Raw genomic sequence first — 24,523 nt, 5'->3', positions numbered from 1 at the left:
TAAACTTATAGGAAAAACTGGAAAATTCAGGACTCATCTACTGTGTCGTGCTTTGGCGCAAACAGTTTTAACTCTAAGGAGGTACCAGGAGATATTTTTTGCGGTGACAGGTGCTTCAAAACGTACATTTGCAGCAGGTATACGTTTGCAACTGGACCTTTGCCCCCCCCCCCCTCCCCGGTATCTTGACACTCATATAATTCTTCCTATAATTTTTTTCGGTACTTGTGTCGGTAGGGGAGACCGGCCCACGATCGACAGGTTTTGACTTTATCAATTCTGCAGGCATTAATTCAACCGATAGGAAGTTGCTGAGTGTGCCAAAGCAAAGTGGTATCATCCAGTGGGTATCATCCCAGAAAAAAACAATTAGGAATGCTCCCCCACTGTTCTAGCTGGAAGCTGCTCTTTCCAAGTGGCTAAAAGTGCTGAACCTGGGCCACCCCGGTACTGGTTCGGCCGTCTCTGGCCTACGTTCGGCCACCTGACAAGACAAACAGAAAAGTGCCCAGCAAAACGTTAAAACTTGTTTTACGGCTACAAAAGTATAAAAGAGTATGATCAGTATAAAAAGCTAGAGAATCAGCTTCAGTAAGGCTAAAAAAACTGACAGAGAATTCATTTCAAATTGTAATTTGATAGATCAACATCACAAGTGAGCCACTTCACTAATCTTGATGATCCACCTTCAATTGTTGGCGGTGCCAGTTTCGTTTCAACTTCCGTCTTTAGGACACTAGCTGTCTCGTCGGTTAGCAGACAGTCACTTATCCCTGTCTTCTTTAGAAACTGGACCTCAAGTTATTCAGTTACTACGTCTTTGATAGGTATCGGCCCATTACAGATCTCTGCGGTACCCCTTTATTTTCTAACAGAAAATATGAGATGATTCTTCACAAACTTGGACTTTAAAACTTCTTTCAGACAAATACGATCTCATCAAATCCAGAGCTATTCCACGGATTCTTAAATTTTCCAACTTATCTAAAAGAATTGCATGATCTATTGTATCAAAAGCTTTTTTAATGTAAAAAAATATAGTTGCCGCCAAATAACTATCATCCATAACCTCTGATAAGAAATGATGTAAAGAAGCTACTGCTTGTTCTGTTGATCTACCACTCAAAAAACCAAACTCATTAGGAGAAAAAAACTTATTCTTTACCAGAAATGAAATAGATCTATTTTTTATTATCTTTTCAAAAGCTTCAGAAACAGGTGATAAAATAGTAATAGGCCTATAATTGTTTGGATTATCTTTATCACCTTTTTTAAAAAAAGGTAAAATTTTAGCTACTTTATGAAAAACTGGGAAAAGTCCATTTTTTATGCAAGAATTAAGAATATATCAAAGCGCAGAAAAAGTACACCATCTAATTCTTTAAACAGAGAAGTCGATATACCATCAGACCCTGTCGAAAATCCATTGTTTAAACTGGTAACATCTTTTTGGTACTCCGAAAACCAGATAGGGTACATAAATATAGTCTTGTCTACTTTATTTGGTAAATATTTTCTATGATTATGTGTTCCAGCAGTAATTTTATCCACCAGATCATGTCCAACTTTTCTAAAATGGTCAGCAAATGCTTCCGCCATCCCTCTCTCATCAGTTATCTTAACTTTTTCATGAATTGTAATGTGGGATGGAATATTTCTTGTTTTAACATTATTTATTTTTTAATTTATTATTTTCCATGTTTTCCGACGTGAATCGCATTTACGAAATTCATTTTGATAATATTTTGCTTCTGCTTCTCTGAGAACAAAGTTACTGATTTTTATATTTAAAAAAATTTTTATATTAATTTCATTTGGGTACTGCATTTTTACCTTATACAATCTATTATTTTCACAGGGTTAATAATGCCAGAATTAATCGATTCTTGGATTCTGAGCTTACATGAAACCTTAAAATATGCTGTTTACTCAGCTTTTATAAGCATACACGTTCGGTCCGGGCCGAACCTGCCCCAACGTGGGAACGTGGGAACGTGTGGGCGATCTTGGGACTTTTCCACCTCATGGGATGAAAAATTGTTAGCACCCGACCAGTGAAGATGGAGCGTCTTTTAAGATGTCAAAAGACAGAGAGTTAATCAGAGAATACAACACGAGTTTCTGTCCTACCAAGTATCTGTAGCTAGGGGTAGAGCTCCAGACATAACTTGAACAAAATTCAGGATTTGCTCACTATAAAACACGATCCAATATGGTATTTTTGGTTAAATTGTTTATCAAGGGCAGTCATTTTACAAACATAGACTTCCATCAAGCGGAGCTTTTGCAATCTACCAGAAGTCTTCATCTGTTTTTAAATTGAGATTATTTGCTTTGGCCGAACGTGGGCGGTGCCGATCGTGGGCCGGTCTCCCCTACTTGTCAATTAGCTGGAACCCATGCGATAATGCTTTGTTTGGTTAATGCTAATGAAATAAAACAAAATAGGATGAAAATATCATAGTTTAGAAACAAATTTCGGCTATATATTTGCACATTCGGGGGAGGTGGGGTGGGGATAAAGCATAGCATATATTAAATACGTAACCTAATCTAGCTACCTCCCCCCCCTAAACCCCAAAAAACAAAAGTTGAAATATTGTAAACGCAGTGACGAACCACGGTCTGCAATCCAATTCCTATTGAAAGAAATCCGTTTGACTAGTTTCTTAAGCATCTTCCCTATATAATATATCGCGTGGGTTCCAGCTAATTGACGAGTACCCTTGTGTCTTAAAACCACCACACTCAACTTCTCTCGAGATTTTGTATCGCGAATATGAGACAATAACCGGTTTTCAAGGTCTTTATACTAGACAATATTAGTTTCGGTTCGGTAGGAAACTACATCGTAGCTGTATTTTGATTAAATATTTAGTTGGTATTTTGATTAGATTAGGTTTGTTTAGGTCGGTATTTAATATAATGCGGTCTGGCTGACGCCCCTTCTATAATTCTTTGTTGTAGTTTCCATAATTTTGTTACTAAACTGCTCATCATATTTTGGTATATTTCATTATGATTAACCTAACTTCACTTCTTGAGTGTGGTGGCTATAAGACACAAGTACCTTTTTTCCTATAAAATACATTTATTTGTTCAATACAATGTTTTTGTTGTCCTCCTTCCCTGAAAAAAATTGTTTAAAGTTGTTTATAATTGTTAAAGTTGTTTAAAGTTGTTTAACAATTGTTAAAAATTGTTTAATTGTTTAAAGTTGTAACTCCTTCCCTGAAAAAAAAAATAAAATCTTGCTTACATGTCTGATTTTAGACTAAAATTTCTTTGAGAAGTGGAACCCTTCCAACCAGTTTTATGAGAATATTCCCTCTAACCCATGTGTGTGCTAGGATAGGACCGTGGATTGAAAAACCGAGGCACTTTCTGATCTAGACGGTTAATGCGGCGTAATCATCCATACCAAAATTAGCTTTCTTATTATAACTTTTTATGAGTCCTCCCCTGCCAGAAAAAAATCTGGAAAACCAAAGATTGCCTTGGAATAGGGGGTTATTTCTGGCTAATTCTGCGATCATATTCCCTTTAATCCGGCACCTGCGTGCAAATAACTTCTGATCTAGATGACTAAATCTTGTTTTTTTTTCTTAATCACTCACGCGAAATTAATTTTATAGTTTGCCTCATAGCTCCAATCTCCAAGAAAATGTGCACATGTTTGATTTCAGACCAAAAATTCCTATGGGTAGGGGTGGGATCCTTACGGCCAGCTCATGATAATGACAAGTATGTGGAAGGAGGGTAGTGTTGACTGATAATTGAGGTTCTTTTTAATCACTCGTGTAATATTAGCTTTCATATTATAGTTATTTTTTGACCACCTCCTCCCAGAGACAAATTTTATGATTTCAGACCAAAAATTTCCTTGGAAAGGGGGATGCTTACGGCCAGCTCTTGAGAATATCCGAATTAAACCGGCGCATACGTGCAAGGATAGGACTGTGGACTAGAAAAAAACGAGGTAACTTCTGATCTAGACGATCATCGTGTGGTTTCTTCTTAATCAACCGCACAAAATTAACTTTCTTATTATAGTTTTTTATACCCATCAATTCTAACCTTCATGTAATAGCCTAGTAATGTGTTCTGTATTACGACCTGAGGCATAGGCCAAATTAGCTCAGTCTATAAGCGCTTAATTACAATTTTCTTCCTATGGTTACAGGTGCTTTTGACAAAGCCCAATATAGTCACTTAACAATTCATATGTCTTTTAACCATTGTATCTTTTTAACCGCCGATATTTAACGCCTTTTTTGTGATGCGACTTGAAGATAGTTCGACGGGAATCCGATATCCATTTCCATTGAAAACCATTGTTCTGAAATTATAGCTTCAGAGTCGTGTAATTAATGGTTTTGTAATGGAAACCTGTACTTCCTTTTCCTTGTAACTGGAGATGAATAGGGTTTTGGGAAATAATTTGTGCACATTTTTCAACTTTATTTCTATCGGGCAGCCAGCTACCAGCCATTTAAACATTTGCTTCTCAATTACTTGGACTATCTGTCTTGGCTTTTCTCTGTCTACAATTAGCCATGTCTTGATGCAACCTATGCAACTACTGCAAAATACTTGATAACTTCAATTCAAAATCAACGGACTCGGATAAAATCACAATGATTTTTTTTTTGAAGAAGAAGAAGAAGAAGAAGAAGAAGAAGAAGAAGAAGAAGAAGAAGAAGAAATTATAATGTTTAGAATTATTGGCAAAAGCTAAATCTTTTTCGCTGTCCAGAAAAAAAAAGAAAAGCGGACCAAATTAAATTTTTACTTAGTGGAATTATAATTGAAAGTTCCTATAGGTACAGGCAGTGGCGTCAATGGGGGAGGCCCTCCATCCACAAGTCTTTTGCCCCCCTATATTATGAAAAAAATCTTTTTTTCTGTGTTTTTGTTGAAAAATGTATTCTTAGTACTTTCTTAGAAAATATTGAAAAACAATAAATCCACGCTCGATTTTGAAAAATATATTTTCGCTCCGTTCCCTGATTTCCGTGGATTGACACCTTGGGTAGGCCGATAGATATAATTTGCAGGACGTATTTCTAGTAAAAGTGCATTTTTCGCAACTTTTTGTTTCAAAATTTTGTAGATAATGTTCTTGTAACAGAAACCTATACTTCCTTTTCCTGGTAACTGGAGATAAATAGGGTTTCAAATAGAATTTTGTGTCAGTTCATTAATTTTCTCACAAACAGCCAGTTTGTGCAAAGACGGAAAACTGTTTTTTTAACAGAAGAAAAGCACATATTTGATTTTGTAAGTTTAAAATAACAAAAAAACACATGTAAATTATAGGCTATAGAAAACACGGCAACTTCCTGGGAAAATAGTAAAAATTCCAAGATTTAGGAGGGGTGAGACTGAAGCCCCTTGTTCTTGTGCACAAGCCCTTGTTCTTGTCTACGTACTCTGGAAATAGCTAAACTTCCCACTATAGGGGTTTTAAGGTGTTTGCTCCCTGTATCAATTTCCCATGCAAGATATCTAGATGTTTATTTATCTAGACTTCACCGCAAGATGACGATGATGAAACCGTTCGATACCGAAGATTATGTCCTTGAGAATTTTGATTTTAAATTCTTTTTTCATAATACTGCGAAAACGCTTAAAATATTTCCGAAAATTAGCGTTTCGTTAGTAGTTTTTCATATCTTTATTCTCTATCGAAAGGGAAAAAATTACATACCATTGCATTCACGTTCTCCTGATATAGATGATCATGAGTTCAAAATTGTCGATTTTCCTTCTTGTAAACCAAGAGTGGTTGATAATATTTTAGAGGCGCTATGTTCCCTGGAGGCTTTCCATCCCTTTTGAAAATTAACTAAAAAAAAACAAGTCTTTTTAACTGAAAGTAAGGAGCGACATAAAAACTCAAAACGAACAGAAATTATTCCGTATATGGAAGGGGCTGTCCCCTCTTCAACGCCTCACTCTTTACGCTAAATTTTTTTATTGTTTTAAAAAATAAAGCTGTGAGACAGAGTCAAACTTTAACGTAAAGAGCGAGGCGTTGAGGAGGGGAAAGCCCCTTCCATATACGGAATAGTTTCTGTTCGTTTTAAGTTTTAATGTTGCTCCTTACTTTCAATTAAAAAAACTTTTTTTTTAGTTAATTTCTGACAGTTTGTAAACTAATGTATCTTCTATTTTAACTCTAAATACATGAATAATTAAAACATAATTGACATAATAATTTTCCTGTGCTTGGTTAAAAGACTTTTTTAACATTCTGGTTTAAGGAAATTTGCGAATTTATTTACGTAAAGAATTTCTCTATTCTTATTTTCTTATTACAAATACTAGAAAGTTCGCCCCCTAGTCAATACCTCTCCCTTTACGCTAAAGTTCGATTTTTGTTCGAGTCACAAACCCCTGAATCTCAAAGGCCGTTTAATTAGAATAGACAGCTCTATTGAAAGTATTAAAAAGAACTTTAGCGTAAAGAGCGAGGTATTGACTAGGGGCGAACCCCTCATATACGTAATAATTTCTGTTTGTTTTGAGTTTCAATGTTGCTTCTTACTTTCAGCTGAAAAAAACTTATTTTTTTATTTAATTTTTGATCGTTTTTTAAATAATGCTGGGAAATCTGGCGCCCCTTCATAGAAATTTTCCTTCCCCCAAGGAAATATCCTGCATGGAAAGATCCTCCCCGTAACCCCTTCTCTGACCCCGAACCCCCACTAGAAAAAAAAAATTCCTCCTGAAAACGCCTGTATACTTCCCAATAACCAATACTATATGTAAACAATGGGCAATGGGCTTGTAATCTTAGCCGTCCTGGCTAAGTGGACGTACGCTGGGTTGAGAATTCTTTGTCCCAAGGGGCACGGGTTCGATCCCTGGCGTGGCCAGTCATTTGGGTCTGGGACGCGGGTCACTGGTGTGACTCTGTAAGCTTAGCGAGAGCCGACCCAGCTCTAAATGGGTACCTCGAGAAATCAGGGGAAGGTATGCAGGAAGGGTGTGCGAAAGTACAGGATGGCTGGTCCCCAGCCCCCCATTGCACTTCCTGGCTGAGCGCCATGAAACGGAGATCAACACCGCCGGTTTGGATCTTAAGGGTCTAGTGCCGTCATACTTACATATTTACTTACCTGTAATTTTCGGACTTCTGGTACTCTAAACTATGATCTTGCATGTTTTGGTATTACATGGCATAGGCGCTCCTATTTTGCGCTTTACGCGCTTTGTTTAGCGCTCTGTTGTGCACTTCAGAGCAATTCTTTTCTTTTTATATAGCCGCCATTGGAATCGCCATATCTTAGAATTTATATTCAGAGGTTTTGATGCTTCTGTAGAGATGCTGGTTAACTTGCGCGTTTTTTTTTTAGTACTTTTGGCACTCGTAAATGTGCATTAGAACGTCCACTCGACGTGCTCCCCGTCACCATTAGATTCCCCGTGCTTTAATCTATATTTCCACCAATTTTCGTGCTTTTTCCCAGAAGTGCACGATTCTTATGCTTAACAGCCCCGCTATTATGTTTTCTCTATACTTTATCTGTTTTCGGGACCTTTTTATAAGTTGTTTACGTAGGGAAATGCCCCCCCCCCCCCAAAAAAAAAACAAAAACCAAAAAAAAACAATTCTTGGTCAGTTGAATAAAAGAGAGTAAAAGATCTTGTAATATTTTAATTAAATGGAATACATATTTTTCAAACACAAAATTAAATTGTATTCTCTAGTTTCGTGCATTAATATATTTATTTGACGAAGGTGGGGGGGGGGGCTTGGTAACAGAAAAATTAGGTTGGTTACATGGATAATAAAGAAAATTTTGGCAACAGAAAAAGTGTAAGCCCCCCTTCCTTCCCAGCATGAGTCCCCGTCTCAAATATTAATTTCCCTCTGGTCAATTTGTGTTGGTGCTCAAGGCAATAGTTTTAATTAAAATCGTGGAAAAATGAATATGTTCAGCACGAGATCAGCATCCGAAGAAATGGATGTCTTATTTTATTTTTTAAGCACTGATAGTTCTAAATAAGCTATTTCTGCAATCAGTTAAGACCTCCTGATGTTTCTTTTAAATTTTGGCCGAAAAAGGGTATTTCTTGTTTGTTTAGCGGCTGAATCAACCGGAACAGTAAAACGATTTCTGTGGTTTTACCATTCATTGTCTGAAACTGTTAAACAGTGCTAATTAACTTGAGAGGTATTGAACTAGTGGCTTTTAGCACATGTCTATTGAAAATTTGGTGAAATTGGCATATTTTCGAGATTTTCCGCGCCTGTTTGATTTTTCAAACTGAACATAATATATTTAAATAGACAGTTATCCTTTTATTACTGTGAAATCCTAGCCAACAGGAGTACATACTAATTGTTTTATTGAATTAAACAATACTTAGGTCCAGACAAGGCCGTATCCAGGGGGAAGGGGGCTAGACGTTTGACCCCTCCCCCTGAAACGTGGGTTCGACTCGTAAAGACGTAACAAAAATGGGTACTGTTCTATTAACCGAACTCTTTTATATAGTGCTAGTTTGGTTAATGCTAATAATAAGTTTTAATGCTGTTTTTAATAATTAATGCTGAAATAAGTTTTAATATATTATTTTATTGTCTCTAGTACTGATATTTCTATGTAACTTATTTTTGGCAGTCAGCCAAGACTGGAATATACCTACGTGTGGTGCAAATTGTACCATGCGTGGCGGAATTAGTGATCCTCGAAGATGTATACCAAGTGGCAGAGAGTGGGTGATCCCTTGATTCAACCTTTCCCATATTTGCTTCATTTAGCTGCCCCTCATCCTTTTCGTGCTAAGACATGCCCGAAGTTATTTCAAACACTTTGGTAATGTCAGTTTCCTACGACATTGCATCAACCAATTTAATTGTCATTTGTGTCTCTTTCTTTGATTAACTTTGATAATCCAATGTCATTGTGTCTTTAGTTCTTGCTGTAGTCAATTTCCCTAATGTCATTTTTTTTTTTTTTTGAAGGGTGATCCGTCTCAAAGTTCACGAGGATCAGTATCTCCCAATAAGTCTCCAGTACGAATAGACCGTTCTCCTGGAAGAGGCCTCTATTCTAGTCGGGGTAAGGTTTATTCTTTCTTATTAAAAGTGAGAAGATTGATCTGAACTGGCCATTTATTTCAACGTGCAACATCATACGTTGCGTGCATTTTAGAGTACATTCTCAAATGTCTCTTGGGAGGGGGAATATTTTGTCTCGGAGAGAGGTTGGTTGGGCAAAAACTTTCTGTGCTAGTAAGACCCCAAAAGCACTGCTTTTGCCGAATGTTTATATAGTTTTCTCTTTTTTTGACTTCATATAAAGATTTTTCAGTATTAAGGGGGCGTGGTGCCCTGGCTGTTCAGCCAGTGGCGTTCAGGGGCGTACTCTTAAACAATTGGAATTGACAGACAGGCGCGCCAATTCACGAAAATGTAGAGGCGGCAAGGATTTTTGTCGATTTGTTTGTGAAAATATTCCAAAAAAGGTGTTTTTAGAAATAGAGGGTGGGAGAGGGGCATTTTCTTTGTTTCCTAATGAACACCGAAAAAAATTATTTTTCAAAATCTCTCCCCCCCCCCATTGGTGCCCCTGTTCCCAGAAGTAAAATTTTCGGGAGCAAAAATATGCAAACAAAGTTGAAGCAGAATAATTGAAAATTAAGCTGAAGTTCCAAGCTAAATTTGAGAATTTTCGAGCCCAGAACGAAAGATGAATCTCACATTTTCATTGTTTTACAGGAAGGCTAAGGTATCTAAGCTTTTCAAGCATTTCAACAAGAAAACTTTTAAAAATTCCTATGGGAGTAGTAAGCGCCCAATTCGTTGAAAACCTACACGCAAACCTACGCCTGAGGCATGGATATGTGTGTAGGTTTTCAACGAATTGCGTTCCTTCAGGTTTTTCTGGTAGGTAATTCTAATCTAGAGGTCAATACATCTTTCAAAGAGGAACGAGTACGCAATACCGGTCCTAGTGTGATTGATTTTTTGGACAATTGCCTTTAGTCAAGAATAGTTTGTTAGGAATGTGTCGTTGCTAAAGCTAACTCTCATTGGAAAAAAAGGGGTATAAAGCTTTTTTGTTTTTGATAAGAATTGCACAATGAATGTATCGTTTGACGTGGGCATTTTCTATGAGCCAATCAGAGGTTGTTTAATATATGATAACTTGATTTGTGGCTGGGATTTGAATAAAAGAAATAGTTATGTTATTTCCTTGCGTGTATAGGAATTCCCATGTTATTTGCTTTCAGGTATATGAATTCCATATTTATGTTATTGCATTTTTAGTAATTCAATTTTTATTAGCTATAGGGAAAAGGTATTCAATGTGTATATGCTTGAAGTTCTAGTTAAACCCATGATCTTTTTTTGAATTAATAGGAATTACGTTGGTATTTGAAGGAGTGCATAGGAATTCCCATGTTATATGATTGCCTGGATAGGACTACCGTTGTTATATTCTTGCAGGTTTAGGAATTCATTTGTTCTATTCTTGGTTGTATAGGAATTCCGATGTTAATTGCTTGATTGTATAGGAATTCCCATGTTATTTTCTTACATGTATAGGAATTCACATGTTATTTGTTTGCGTGTATAGGAATTCCCTTGTTATTTGCTTGCATGTATAGGAATTCCCATGTTAGTTGCTTGCTTGTATAGGAATTCCCATGTTATTTGCTTGCATGTATAGGAATTCCCATGTTATTTGCTTGCGTGTATATGAATTCCCATGTTATTTGCTTGCATTTATATGTAATCCCCTTTTATTTTCGTTCATTTTTAGTTATTGCCAGGTTATTTTGCTTGCTTGTATAGGAATTCCCATGTTATTTGCTTGCGTGTATAGGAATTCCCATGTTATTTGCTTGCATGTATAGGAATTCCTGTTATTGCTTGCGTGTATAGGAATTCCCATGTTATTTGCTTGCATGTATAGGAACTCCCATGTTATTTGCTTGCATGTATAGGAATTGCTACGTTATTTTGCTTGCGTGTATAGGAATTCTTCCCTGTCAAAGCCTGAATAAAAGACTTTCACCAATTGCACAAGTATTCGCTTAAGCTACCTCAAAGCTTATAACTCAACTAGGAGTAAGCAAACGCATTCTTGATAAGCTCTTACATTCCCATCCATCTCAGCTTACTCTGCATGTATAGAGACGTCCCTTGGTATTTGCAACGGCGTGTATAGAGAATTCCAAAATTATTTGCAATGCGTGTATAGGAAGTCGCACGTTATTTGCTGTGTCAGTCGATATAGAGAAAGTTGGTAAACTGTTATTTGCTTTCAATGAAGTCCATAGCACTTTGCAGATTACTCAATTTACATCTTAGTGTTAACTGGGCAATGACTAAAGGAACATTTGAGGGTGGAGAAAAAAAGGGTAATTAGCGATTGGATAATTTTAACAAGAAATGACTGAAAAGTGTTTTGGTTTGCACAGTGTTGTCAATTTTAAATAGTTCAGAAATAAAAAAAAAATAACAAGAAATGGCTGAAAAGTGTTTTAAGGGAGTTGAGTTGCACGAGGGTTCAGTTACATGTGGGTTCAGTTACACGGGGATTAGTTGAATAGGGTCGACTAGCACGGAGGTTCAGTTGTACAGGGTTTCACTTTTACAGTGGTTCAGTTACGTAGGAGTTCTTTGTGTTAAATAAGAAGTTTTTGTATCTTTTAAAAGATCTTTACGGGGATTGAGAGACTCAGTTGCCTAATTCCGTGTGATTTTTCTTTCCTTGGTTGTCATTAAAAACGAAATTTTTGTGTTAAATAAGTATTTTTTGTATCTTTTAAAAGAGATTTACGGGGATTGAGAGACTCAGTTGCCTAATTCCGTGTGGTTTTTCTTTACTTGATTGTCATTAAAAACGAAATTTTAGTGTTAAATAAGTAGTTTTTGTATCTTTTAAAAGATCTTTACGGGGATTGAGAGACTCAGTTGCCTAATTCCGTGTGATTTTTCTTTACTTGTTTGTCATTAAAATCGAAATATTTTTGTTATATAAGTAGTTTTTGTATCTTTTAAAAGATCTTTACGGGGATTGAGAGACTCAGTTGCCTAATTCCGTGTGATTTTTATTTACTTTGTGGTCATTAAAAACGAAATTTTTGTCTTTAATAAGTAGTTTTTGTATCTTTTAAAAGAGCTTTACGGTGATTGACAGAGACAGTCTAATTAGTCATATATAAAGTTCTGAATATGATGGAAAACTAATACGTTAATTGTGTGTTTTATATGTAGTTTTTGGATATTTTAAAAGTGCAGTACGTGTAGGGTGAGCGAAAGGTGCCTATGCCCCTTTGAATTATGTGTACTTGGGACACGTTAAAAACGTATTTTATGTTTTAAATAATTAGTATTTGAAAATAATTAATTTGCATTAATAGGATTGAGAGACTCAGTTGACTAATTCCGTGTGATTTTCTTTACTTGATGGATAGTAATCCTGTGATTTCTTTACTTGGTGGTCATTAAAAACGAAATTTTTGTGTTAAATAAGTAGTTTTTGTATCTTTTAAAAGAGCTTTACGGAGATTGAGAGACTCACTTGCCTAATTCCGTATGATTTTTCTTTACTTGATGGTAATTAAAAAAGAAATATTTGTGTTAAATAAGTAGTTTTTGTATCTTTTAAAAGAGCTTTACGGGGATTGAGAGACTCAGTTGCCTTATTCCGTGTGATTTTTCTTCTTTTCAGTAAAGACATTCGATATCCTAAAAGTGTTTAATTCAAACTTTTTTTAAAACTTCGAAATTTTTCAACTTTATTTATTTTTTTCTTTTTGTACATAACTTAAAATGTCGAAATATTATTACAGTTCTAACAGTTGCTCTCTTTGATTGGTCAGAGACACGATGTGACTTTCCCTCTGGTATTCTATGACCGTATATTCACACTACCTAATCTATTGCATGTATTAAAATCAGTATTTTTTACGCAGTGGAACGATAAACACATAAGTCATATCTTTAAAAAAAAAGTGAAGATGGAGCATTTAAATAAAGTGTGTTTACATAACAAGGTTATTGTAGCATTGAATGCTGACAAAGAGAAGTATTTAAACTTTGAAACAAGTACAGGTGGTAGCACTATTGGAAATGTATGCATGCATTGTCATGACAGTAAGGAATTAAATTTCTTTGGAATACCGAAAAATTCAACTCTTATGTTGGTGGATATGCGAGATTGAGATCTCCAGAGATGATTGCACTCAAAGAGAATGCCAACATAAAAATAATCATTGATGATAGAGGACAACTCCTTGCTACTTTTGCAGGTAACACATTACCTACTGATGTATCCAATCGTCACCTTTCGGGTATTAGCATTCAACGGAAGATCAATAAAAGAATGGCCTACTCTTCTACTAATATCGTAAACCATATCTTGTCTACATGCCGAAACTGTTACCTGTGTAAAAATAATGTGATAATAGAGAGTGAAATTGCCAGAAAAGTAAAAAGGGCATTGTCAGAAAATATCACGATGGAATATAAAGATGAATCGATGAAAAACAAAGCACCAGCAAACGTTACTGCCATTGATCAAACAGTCATTGAACCAAATAATACCATAGACGAAAAGCATATTGAGCCTGTTGATGAGACACCAGTAAAAATTGTGTATGACTCAAAATGGAATAATGATTATTCTACTGATTACGAACTAAGAAAAGACAATAGCTATAATATCAAGAGAGAACATGGTGAACTATTTTATGGAACAGATTCAAAATGTCCAAAGTTGATCATTGATATTAATAATGTATCATAATATATTTTTGTATTAATATTCTACATAGCATTATTTCATTAAAAATACATTATGCATTACATTGTTATGTGTTCATTATTTTTAGAGTAAGCTAGCATATCAAACGTTGAGAATGTCTAATAAAACGTCGGAGATGTAAGAAAAGGAATTTGTATACATCTATTGTCAGACACATGGGAACAAATTCTTTCTTGAATTCGCCTCCTGGATAAATAAAAAAATACATTTCATTCAAGAAATTATGAAGAAACTCTAAGTAAGCAACAAACTCTTTCTTGAAGTTACCTCATGGATACACAATGCAGAAATTTCATTTAAGAAATTATCAAAAATTGTAAGTAAGTAACAAATTCTTTCAAAAATATTTTTATACGTTTAAGCAATAAATATCTAAGCTTAACCCGTCTTTATTCTTCAGAATTGTTTTATTCATTTCATTGAATTATGAAGAAATTGTAAGTAATTAACAATAGGTTTCATGGATTCACTTCCTAGACACAATACATATATCTAATTCAAAAGATCCTAATAAAATCACAAAAAAGTGATAAACTCTATATTGTTTTCACTTCTCGGACTCACAATACTGAAATTTAATTCAAGAAATTATGATGGAATTGTAAATAGGTAAAACACTCATGTTACTTCATGGACACACATTGCAGAAATTACACTTAAGGAATTATAAAAAATTTTAAGTAAGTAGCAAATTCTTTTTTTAATTTACCCCGTGGGTAAATAAAAAATACAGTTCATTACAGAAATTATTAAAAAATTGTATGTAAGTAGCAAATTCTTTCTTGAACTCACCTGCTGGATAAACAAAAAAGACATTTCGTTCAAGAAATTGTGTCAAAATTCCAATTAAGTAACAAACTCTTTATTGTTTTCATGACTTAGATACACGATGTAGAAATTTAATTCAAGAAATTATGAAAAAATTATCAGTAATTAGCAATTTCTTTCTTGAAGTCAGCTCTTGGATACACAATACGGAAATTTAATTTAATAAATTATGAAAAAAAAACAATTTCTTTCTTGAAGTCAACTCTTGGATACAGAATATGGAAATTTCATTCAAGAAATTATGAACATATTTGTAAGTAAGTAACAAACTCTTTTTGTTTTCACCTCTTGGATATACAGTACAGATACTTCATTCAAGAAATCATGAAAAAAACACAAGTAAGTAACTTTTTTTTTTCTTTATCAAAAACAATTTTCACTTAGCTACATGATGTAGAAATTTAATTCAAGAAATTAGGAAAAAATTCTCGGTAATTAAAAATTTCTTTCCTGAAGTCAACTCATGGATACACAATATGGAAATTTCATTCAAGAATTTCATGACTTAGATACACGATGTAGAAATTTGATTCAAGAAATTATGAAAAAATTCTCAGTAAGTAACAATTTCTTTCTTGAACTCATCTCTTGTATACACAATACGGAAATTTCATTCAAGAAATTATGAAAATATTTGTAAGTAAGTAACAAACTCTTTATTGATTTCACCTCTTGGATATACAGTACAGGTACTTCATTCATGAAATTATGAAAAAATCGCAAGTAAGTAACTTTCTTTCTCTATATCACAAACAATGTTCGCTGAGCTAAATGATTTAGAAATTTAATTCAAGATATTATTGAAAAAATTCTCAGTAAGTAACAATTTCTTTCTTGGAGTCAACTCTTGGATATATAATACGGAAATTCCATTCAAGAAATTATGAAAAAAAATTGTAACTAAGTACCAAATTCTTTCTTGAATTTACCTCTTGGACAGAAAAAAAGACATTTCGTTCAAGAAATTATGAAAAAATTCTAATTAAGTAACAAACTCTTTATTGTTTTCACAAGTTAGATATACGATCTAGAAATTAAATTCAAGAAATTATGAAAAAATTCTCAGTCTAGGTAGCAAATTCTTTCTTGAATTCACCTGTTGGATAATCAAAAAAACATTTATTTAAATAAATTATGACAAAATTCTAAGTAATTAAAAAACTTTATTTTTTTCGCGATTTAGATATTAGACATATAAATTTAATTAAATAAATCATGAAAAAATTATCATTATAAGTATCAAATTACTTCTTTAATTTACCTGTGGTATAGACAAAAAAAAAAGACATTTCGTTCAATACACTATTGAAAAATTATTAGTAAGTAGCAAACTTTATTTTTTTAACGAGTTATATATACGATGTAGAAACTAAATTAATGAAATTAATAAAAAATTATAAGTAAGTAACCATTTCTTTCTTGAAGTCAACTCTTGGATACACAATACGGAAATTTCATTCAAGAAATTATGAAAATATTTGTATGTAAGTAACACACTCTTTATTAATTTCACCTCTTGGATATACAGTACAGATACTTCATTCAAGGAATTTTGAAAAATCGCAAGTAAGTAGTTTTTTTTTCTATTTATCACAAATACTTTTCACTTAGCTAAGCGATATAGACATTTAATTCGAGAAATTATGAAAAATTTAACAGTAAGTAAAAATTTCTTTCTTGAAGTCAACTCTTGGATACACACAATAAGGAAATTTCATTCAAGAAATTATAAAAAATATTTGTGAGTAAGTAACAAGCTCTTTATTGATTTCACCTCTTGAATATACAGTACAGATACTTCATTCAAGAAACCTGATTAAACACATATTGAAACTACATGCTATTTTTATGCCTTTTCTTGGCACTTTTCCAAATGAGCGGGGAGTCCCCACTGGTTCCTACACATTACAAAAAAGTGAGCAGTACGAAAACTCCCCGCTTTCAACCAGACTGGTTTTTTAGGGATCAATCAGGAGAGATATGCAAAGTCGACATAGCTTAGTTTAATTTTTTTAAGGTTCATTTCGACGAGGTTACGTGCGCGCACGTAACCTCGTCTAAATGAATCTTAAAAAAAAATGAAATAAAGCTATGTCGACTTTGCATATCTCTCCTGATTGGTCCCTAAAAAACCAGTCTGGTTGAAAACGTGGAGTTTTCGTACTGCTCACTTTTTGCAATGTGTAGGAACCAGTGGGGAATCCCCGCTCGTTTGGAAAGGTGCCAAGGAAAGGCATACAAATAGCATGTAGTTTCAAAATGTGTTGAATCACGTTTCTTGAATGAAGTATCTGTACTGTATATTCAAGAGGTGAAATCAATAAAGAGCTTGTTACTTACTTACAAATATTTTTTATAATTTCTTGAATGAAATTTCCTTATTGTGTGTATCCAAGAGTTGACTTCAATAAAGAAATTGTTACTTACTGTGAATTTTTTCATAATTTCTTGAATTAAATTTCTATATCGCGTAGCTAAGTGAAAATTGTTTGTGATAAAGAAAAAAAAAGCTACTTACTTGAAATTTTTTCATAATTTCTTGAATGAAGTATCTGTACTGTATATCCAAAAGGTTAAATTAATAAAGAGTTTGTTACTTACTTAAAAATATTTTCATAATCTCTTGAATGAAATTTCCCGTATTGTGTATCCAAGAGTTGACTTCAAGAAAGAAATGGTTACTTACTGAGAATTTTTTCATAATTTCATGAATTTAATTTCTACATCGTTTATCTAACTCGTCAAAACAATAAAGTTTGTTACTTACTTAGAATTTTGTTATAATTTCTTGAACGAAATGTCTTTTTTGTTTTTTTTGTTTTATCCAACAGGTGAATTCAAGAAAGAATTTGCTACTTAGACTAAGAATTTTTTCATAATTTCTTAAATTTAATTTCTATGTCGTATATCTAACTCGTGAAAACAATAAAGTTTGTTAATTACTTAGAATTTTGTCTTAATTTCTTGAACGAAATTTTTTTTTTGTTTATCCAACAGGTGAATTCAAGAAAGAATTTGCTACCTAGACTAAGAATTTTTTCATAATTTCTTTAATTTAATTTCTACGTCGTATACCTAACTTGTGAAAACAATAAAGAGTTTGTTACTTACTTGGAATTTTGTCATAATTTCTTGAACGAAAGGTCTTTTTTGTTTGTACAACAGGTACATTCAAGAAAGAATTTACTACTTAGTTACAATTTTTTTCATAATTTCTTGAATGGAATTTCCATATTGCGTATCCAAGAGTTGACTTCAAGAAAGAAATTGTTACTTACTGAGAATTTTTTCATAATTTCTTGAATCAAATTTCTACATCATTTAGCTAAGTGAAAATTGTTTGTGATAAAGAGAAAAAAATTTACTTACTTGCGATTTTTTCATAATTTATTGAATGAAGTATCTGTACTGTGTATCCAAGATGTGAAATTAATAAAGAGTTTTTTACTTACTTACAAATAAATTCATAATTTCCTGAATGAAATTTCCACACTGTGCATCCAAGAGATAACTTCAAGAAAGAAATAGTTACTTACTGAGAATTTTTTCATAATCTCTTGAATCAAATTTCTACATCGTTTATCTAAGTCATGAAATTCTTGAAAGAAATTTCGATATTGTGTATCAATGAGCTGACTTAAAGAAAGAAATTGTTACTTACCGAGATTTTTTTCCTAATTTCTTGAATTAAATTTCTACATCATATAGCTAAGTGAAAATTGTTTTTGATAAAGAAAAAAAAAAGTTACTTACTGGTGGTTTTTTCATGATTTCTTGAATGAAGTATCTGTACTGTATATCCAAGATGTGAAAACAAAAAGAGTTTGTTACTTACTTACAAATATTTTCATAATCTCTTGAATGAAATTTTCATATTCTGTATCCAAGAGTTGACTTCAAGAAAGGAATTGTTTTTTTTTCATAATTTCTTAAATGAAATTTCCGTATTGTGTATCCAAGAGTTGACTTCAAGAAAGAAATTGTTACTTACTGAGAATTTTTTCATAATTTCTTGAATTAAATTTCTACATCGTGTATCTAAGTCATGAAAACAATGAAGAGTTTGTTACTTACTTGGAATTTTGTCATAATTTCTTGAACGAAATGTCTTTTTTGTTTATCCAGCAGGTGAATTCAAGAAAGAATTTGCTACTTACTTACAATTTTTTAATAATTTCTGTAATGAACTGTATTTTTTATTTACCCAGGGGGCAAATTCAAAAAAGAATTTGCTACTTACTTAAAATTTTTGATAATTCCTTAAATGAAATTTCTGCATTGTGTGTCCATGAGGTAACATGAGTGTTTTACCTATTTACAATTCCTTCATAATTTCTTGAATGAAATTTCAGTATTGTGTATCCAATAGGTGAAAACAATAAAGACTTTAGTACTTACTTGCGATTTTATTATGATTTCTTGAATTAAATATCTGTATTGTGTCCAGGAAGCGAATTCAAGAAAGCTATTGTTACTTACTTACAATTTCTTCATAATTTAATGAAATGAATAAAACTGTTCTGAAGAATAGAGACGGGTTAAGCTTAGATATTTATTGCTTAAACGTATTAACATATTTTTGAAAGAATTTGCTACTTACTAACAATTTTTGATAATTTCTTAGATGAAATTTCTGCATTGTGTATCCATGAGGTAACTTCAAGAAAGAGTTTGTTGCTTACTTAGAGTTTCGTCATAATTTCTTGAATAAAATGTCTTTTTTTATTTATCCAGGAGGCGAATTCAAGAAAGAATTTGTTCCCGTGTGTCTGACAATAGATGTATGCAAATTCCTTTTCTTACATATCCGACGTTTTATTAGACATTCTAAACGTTTGATATGCTAGCTTATTCTAAAAATAACGAACACATAACAATGTAATGCATAATATATTTCTAATGAAATAATGCTATGTAGAATATTAATACATAAATATATTATGATACATTATTAATATCAATGACTAACTTCGGAATTTTGAATTTGTTCCATAAAATAGTTCACCATGTTCTCTCTTGATATTATAGCTATTGTCTTTTCTTAGTTCGTAATCAGTAGAATAATCATTATTCCATTTTTAGTCATACACAATTTTTACTGGTGTCTCATCAACAGACTCAATCTGCTTTTCGTCTTTGGTATTATTTGATTCAATGACGGTTTGATCAATGGTAGTAACGTTTGCTAGTGCTTTGTTTTTCGTCAATTAATCTTTATATTCCATAGTGATGTTTTCTGACAATGCCCTTTTTATTTTTCTGGCAATTTCACTGTCTATTATCACATTATTTTTACATAAGTAACAGTTTCGGCACGTAGACAAGATATGGTTTACGATATTAGTAGAAGAGTAGACCTTTCTTTTATTGACCTTTCGTTGAATGCTAATACCTGAAAGCTGACGAATGGATGTATCAGTAGGTAATGTGTTACCTGCTACAGTAGCAAGGAGTTGTCCTCTATCATCAATGATTATTTTTATGTTGGCATTTTCTTTGAGTGCAATCATCTCTGGAGATCTCAATCTCGCATAACCACCAACATAAGAGTTGAATTTTTTCGGTATTCCAAAGAAATTTAATTCCTTACTGTCATGACAATGCATGCATACATTTCCAATAGTGCTACCACCTGTACTTGTTTCAAAGTTTAAATACTTCTCTTTGTCAGCATTCAATGCTACAATAACCTTGTTATGTAAACACACTTTATTAAAATGCTCCATCTTCACTTTTTTTTTTAATATATGACTTATGTGTTTATCGTTACACTGCTTAAAAAATACTGATTTAATACATGCAATAGATTATGTAGTGTGAATAACCGGTAATATAATAGCAGAGGTTAAGTCAAATCGAGTCTCTGACAAACCAAAGAGCGCAATTTTTAGAGCTGTACTTATATTTCGACATTTTAATTTATGTACAAAAAGAAAAAAAATTAATAAGTATGAAAAGTTTTGAAGTTTTAAAAAAAGTTTTAATTAAACACTTTTAGGATATCGAATGTCTTTACTGAAAAGAAGAAAAATCACATGGAATCCGGCAACTGAGTCTCTCAATCCCCATAAAGCTCTTTTAAAAGATACAAAAACTACTTATTTAACACAAAAATTTCGTTTTTAATGACCAGCAAGTAAAGAAAAATCATACGGAATTAGGCAACTGAGTCTCTCAATCCCCGTAAAGATCTTTTAAAAGATATAAAAACTTCTTATTTAACACAAAGAACCCCTACGTAACTGAACCCTTGTATAAGTGAAACCCTGTACAACTGAACCTCCGTGCTACTCGACCCTATTTAACTAATCCCCGTGTAACTGAATCCGCATGTAACTGAACCCTCGTGCAAATAAACTCCCTTAAAACACTTTTTAGCCATTTCTTGTTATTTTTTTTTTTATTTCTGAACTATATAAAATTTACAACACTGTGAAAACCAAATTCCTTTTAAGTCATTTATTGTTAAAATTATCCAATAGATAATTACCCCTTTTTTTTCTCCACCTTCAAATTTTACTTTAGTCATTGCCCAGTTAACACTAAGATGTAAATTGAGCAATCTGCAAAGTGCTATGGACTTCATTGAAAAAATACCAGTTTACCAACTTTCTCTAATCGACTGACACACAAAAAGTGCACTTCTTTTCGCATTGTATTTTTGATCTCTATACCGCCGTTGCTAAAACCAAGGGACGTCTCAAGGGAGAGTGGTAAGCTGAGAGGGAGGGGAAGGTAAGAGCTTATCAAGAATGCGTTTGCTTACTCCTAGTTGAGTTATAAGCTTTGAGGTAGCTTAAGCGAATACTTGTGCAATTGGTGAGTCTTTTATTCAGGCTTTGACAGGGAAGAATTCCTATACACGCAAGCAAAATAACGTGGCAATTCCTATACATGCAAGCAAATAACATGGGAGTTCCTATACATGCAAGCAAATAACATGGGAATTCCTATACAAATTCCTATACATGCAAGCAAATAACATGGGAATTCCTATACACGCAAGCAAATAACATTGGAATTCCTATACACGCAAGCAAAAAAAAGTGGCAATACCAAAAAATGAACTAACATACCATGGGGATACATCACAATGAAATAAAATACAATGTTACTTAATATACTCGAAATCGAATAAACTGGTAAGTCATCTACCTGTACTAAGATCAAATGTGAATTCCTATACACGCAAGATAATACCTTAGGAATTCCTATACAATGAAGCAAAGACCCTTGTAACTCCTATAACCTCATGAAAATATCCTGGTATTTACTATACATTTAAGCATACGACATGTGAATTCCTATAGACGCAAGAGAATAACAAAGGAATTCCTATACACGCACGAAAATAACAAAGGACTTCCTATAAATGAAAGCACATAAGAAGGGAATTCCTATAAAAGCAATCAAATAACAACGGAATTCCTTTACAAGCAAGCAAATAACAAGGCAATAACTATACAAGCAAGCAAATAACAAGGGAAGTTCTATTCATGCAAGCAAATAACATGGGAATTCCTATACACGCAAGCAAATAACATAACCATTTCTTTTATTCAAATCCCAACCACAAATCAAGTTATCGTATATTGAACAACCTCTGATTGGCTCATAAAAAATGCCCACGTCAAACGATACGTTCATTGTGCAATTCTTATCAAAAACAAACAGCTTTATACCCCTTTTTTCCAATGAGAGTTAGCTTTAGCAACGACACATTCCTAACAAACTATTCTTGACTAAAGGCAATTGTCCAAAAAATCCATCACACTAGGACCGGTAGTGCGTACTCGTTCCTCTTTGAAAGATGTATTGACCTCTAGATTAGAATTACCTACCAGAAAAACCTGAAGGAACCCAATTCGTTGAAAACCTACACGCCTCTCCGTGCCTCAGGCGTAGGTTTGCGTGTAGGTTTTCAACGAATTGGGTACTTACTACTTATGGGTAGCAAAATATTACTACTAACAACTCACTGTAGCACCAAGCCACCTGAGGTCAACAGAGCCACGCACGTTCCTCCTCCATCCATATCTATTTAAAGCCTCCCTCTTTACACCCTACCAAGAAGTTCCAATTTCTCTTAAATCCTTGAAAGTGTCAAGGATAATTTTTTAATTATAGCACATTATAGCTAAACTATAATAGCACAAAATGTCGAAAAGTTTAAATTGAAGAAATTTCTTTGGGTGGCACCGGGGCCTTAATTCACCAAAATACGGTGGGTACAAAATGTCTTTTTCGGAATCTAGGGGGACACTTTTTCTGTTTTATCGTTTTTTTCATGGAAAATTCCAAAAAGGTGTTTTCAATGTAAATACAAAAAAGGTGTTTGTCGAGATTTAGGGAGGGAGTCGAGGGATGCAAATGCCCCCCCCCCAATTGACGCGTCTGGTGTGGCGAAATTGTACAAGGCGGCTACAGGAATTCAAATTCTTAAAAATTGAAAACTGAGTTTCAGTTGACTATAAGATAATTGTTTTTGGCATTTACGATGCAACTAATGTTTTGATATGAAACGTTCCAACTCTTTCTACGATTGAAAAAAGAACATAACGGTAATGGCCAGTTCTAATTTTTTTTTTTTTTTTAATCTAATGGACAGGCCTGGCCAGCCCAGATTGACTCAAAATTGTAGGTCCTCCGAAAGAACCCACAGGGAAGAGCAGAGGCCAGGTGTTCCCATCTCAGCTTTAACTACGTTTGGTGTTCAAGATTGTTATTCATATAGCAATAATAGTTAGCGATAATTGTTAGTGATTTTTCGGTCGCTAATGGAGTGAAAGTTCGCTCATTAGAAGTTCTTGACGGCCTCATAAAATGCTCAGTCCAACTTCGAGTTATATCCGCTTTTATTGTTTTTTTATTTTTATTTATTATCTTTGTTTTTGCTTCTATATTGCTACTATAATGAAGCAAAAGTCACTGCAAAAAGTTTTATGCGAGTTGTAAGATAATTTAACCTGTTTTGGAGTCTGCAAATGTTTGTTCAGCTTCACAGTATTTCTGCAATTACTGAACAATTTATTTGCTGAATCACTGCTTAAATTTGTAGAAGCCATCTGTAAAAATCCATTCAGTGTAGTTATTATCACGTATCACAATTACTGCAATTTTTTTATTATATATTATTGACAGATTCCAGTCCGTAGGGCGTCCCCTGAGAGCGGTTTTGTCGTATCTGCGACTTTTTCGGGAAGTGGAGTTAGGACTGCCATCTAACGTGAAATTGTTTGCTCTATCCGATTCCGTCGACCATTTTGTTGTAGCTCAGCTAGAAGTGCCCCAATTTTAGATTTCTCGTTTATCGTATCTCACATTTTGCCGTTTTGTTAAGAGCGGTTCTGTCGTACCTCATATGGGAAAATTACACGGGCATTTTTGTCGTAACTCCGTCGACGTATACTTTTGAAGAAGAAAAAGTTTGTTAAAGTTTCACAATGAAACCCAAACGGACATTGTTTACATCCGCAGAAGCTGCACAATATTTGCAGGAATCCAGGTACCTCATTTTTGTGGAATTGACTAATATTTTGTTCCAAGAGTAGGTAAAGGTGCAGTGTAGCTCCCCCTGATAAAAAAAGCTTATTTCCAAGGGTATATTATTCAGTCAATTTAGTTGTAAAGTTGCACAGATACTGTCCAATAGAAGTAGAATGCAAACAACACAATTCTTCCTGTATATTTCAGTTCTCTTAGTAGGGTCTCTGCACCCTATAGTCCCGGGGGAGCTACACTGCACCTTTACCCAAGAGTATATCAAATAGGCTACCTGATTTGTTATGATTTTTGGTGCATATATAGTTTGATTTGGAAACAGCATTGAATTAGGAATATGGTTCTATTCCTAGATAACAGAATTGTCTTGTCTATTTACGCACATTATTGTACCACTGCAC

At 33.6% G+C, this 24,523-nt stretch overlaps 1 protein-coding gene across 1 annotated transcript in view; it reads left to right on the top strand.

Moving 5' to 3' along the window:
* The window catches only part of LOC148948988 (protein TANC2-like), a 205,007-nt gene that overhangs the window by 2,697 nt on the left and 177,787 nt on the right, over positions 1-24,523 (top strand). Inside the window, exon 3 of the mRNA XM_089095078.1 lies at positions 8,978-9,074. Within this exon, the coding sequence (XP_088951204.1) occupies positions 8,978-9,074 (97 nt within the window). The remainder of the gene's footprint in view (positions 1-8,977; positions 9,075-24,523) is intronic.

The sequence above is a fragment of the Artemia sp. Qi Xiang Cuo genome, chromosome 9 (genome assembly GCF_049724085.1).
Source record: "Artemia sp. Qi Xiang Cuo chromosome 9, ASM4972408v1, whole genome shotgun sequence".
Lineage (NCBI taxonomy): Eukaryota > Metazoa > Arthropoda > Branchiopoda > Anostraca > Artemiidae > Artemia > Artemia sp. Qi Xiang Cuo.
The sequence above is the reverse complement of the archived record's forward strand: the minus strand, read 5'-3'. Positions and strand labels throughout refer to the sequence as shown.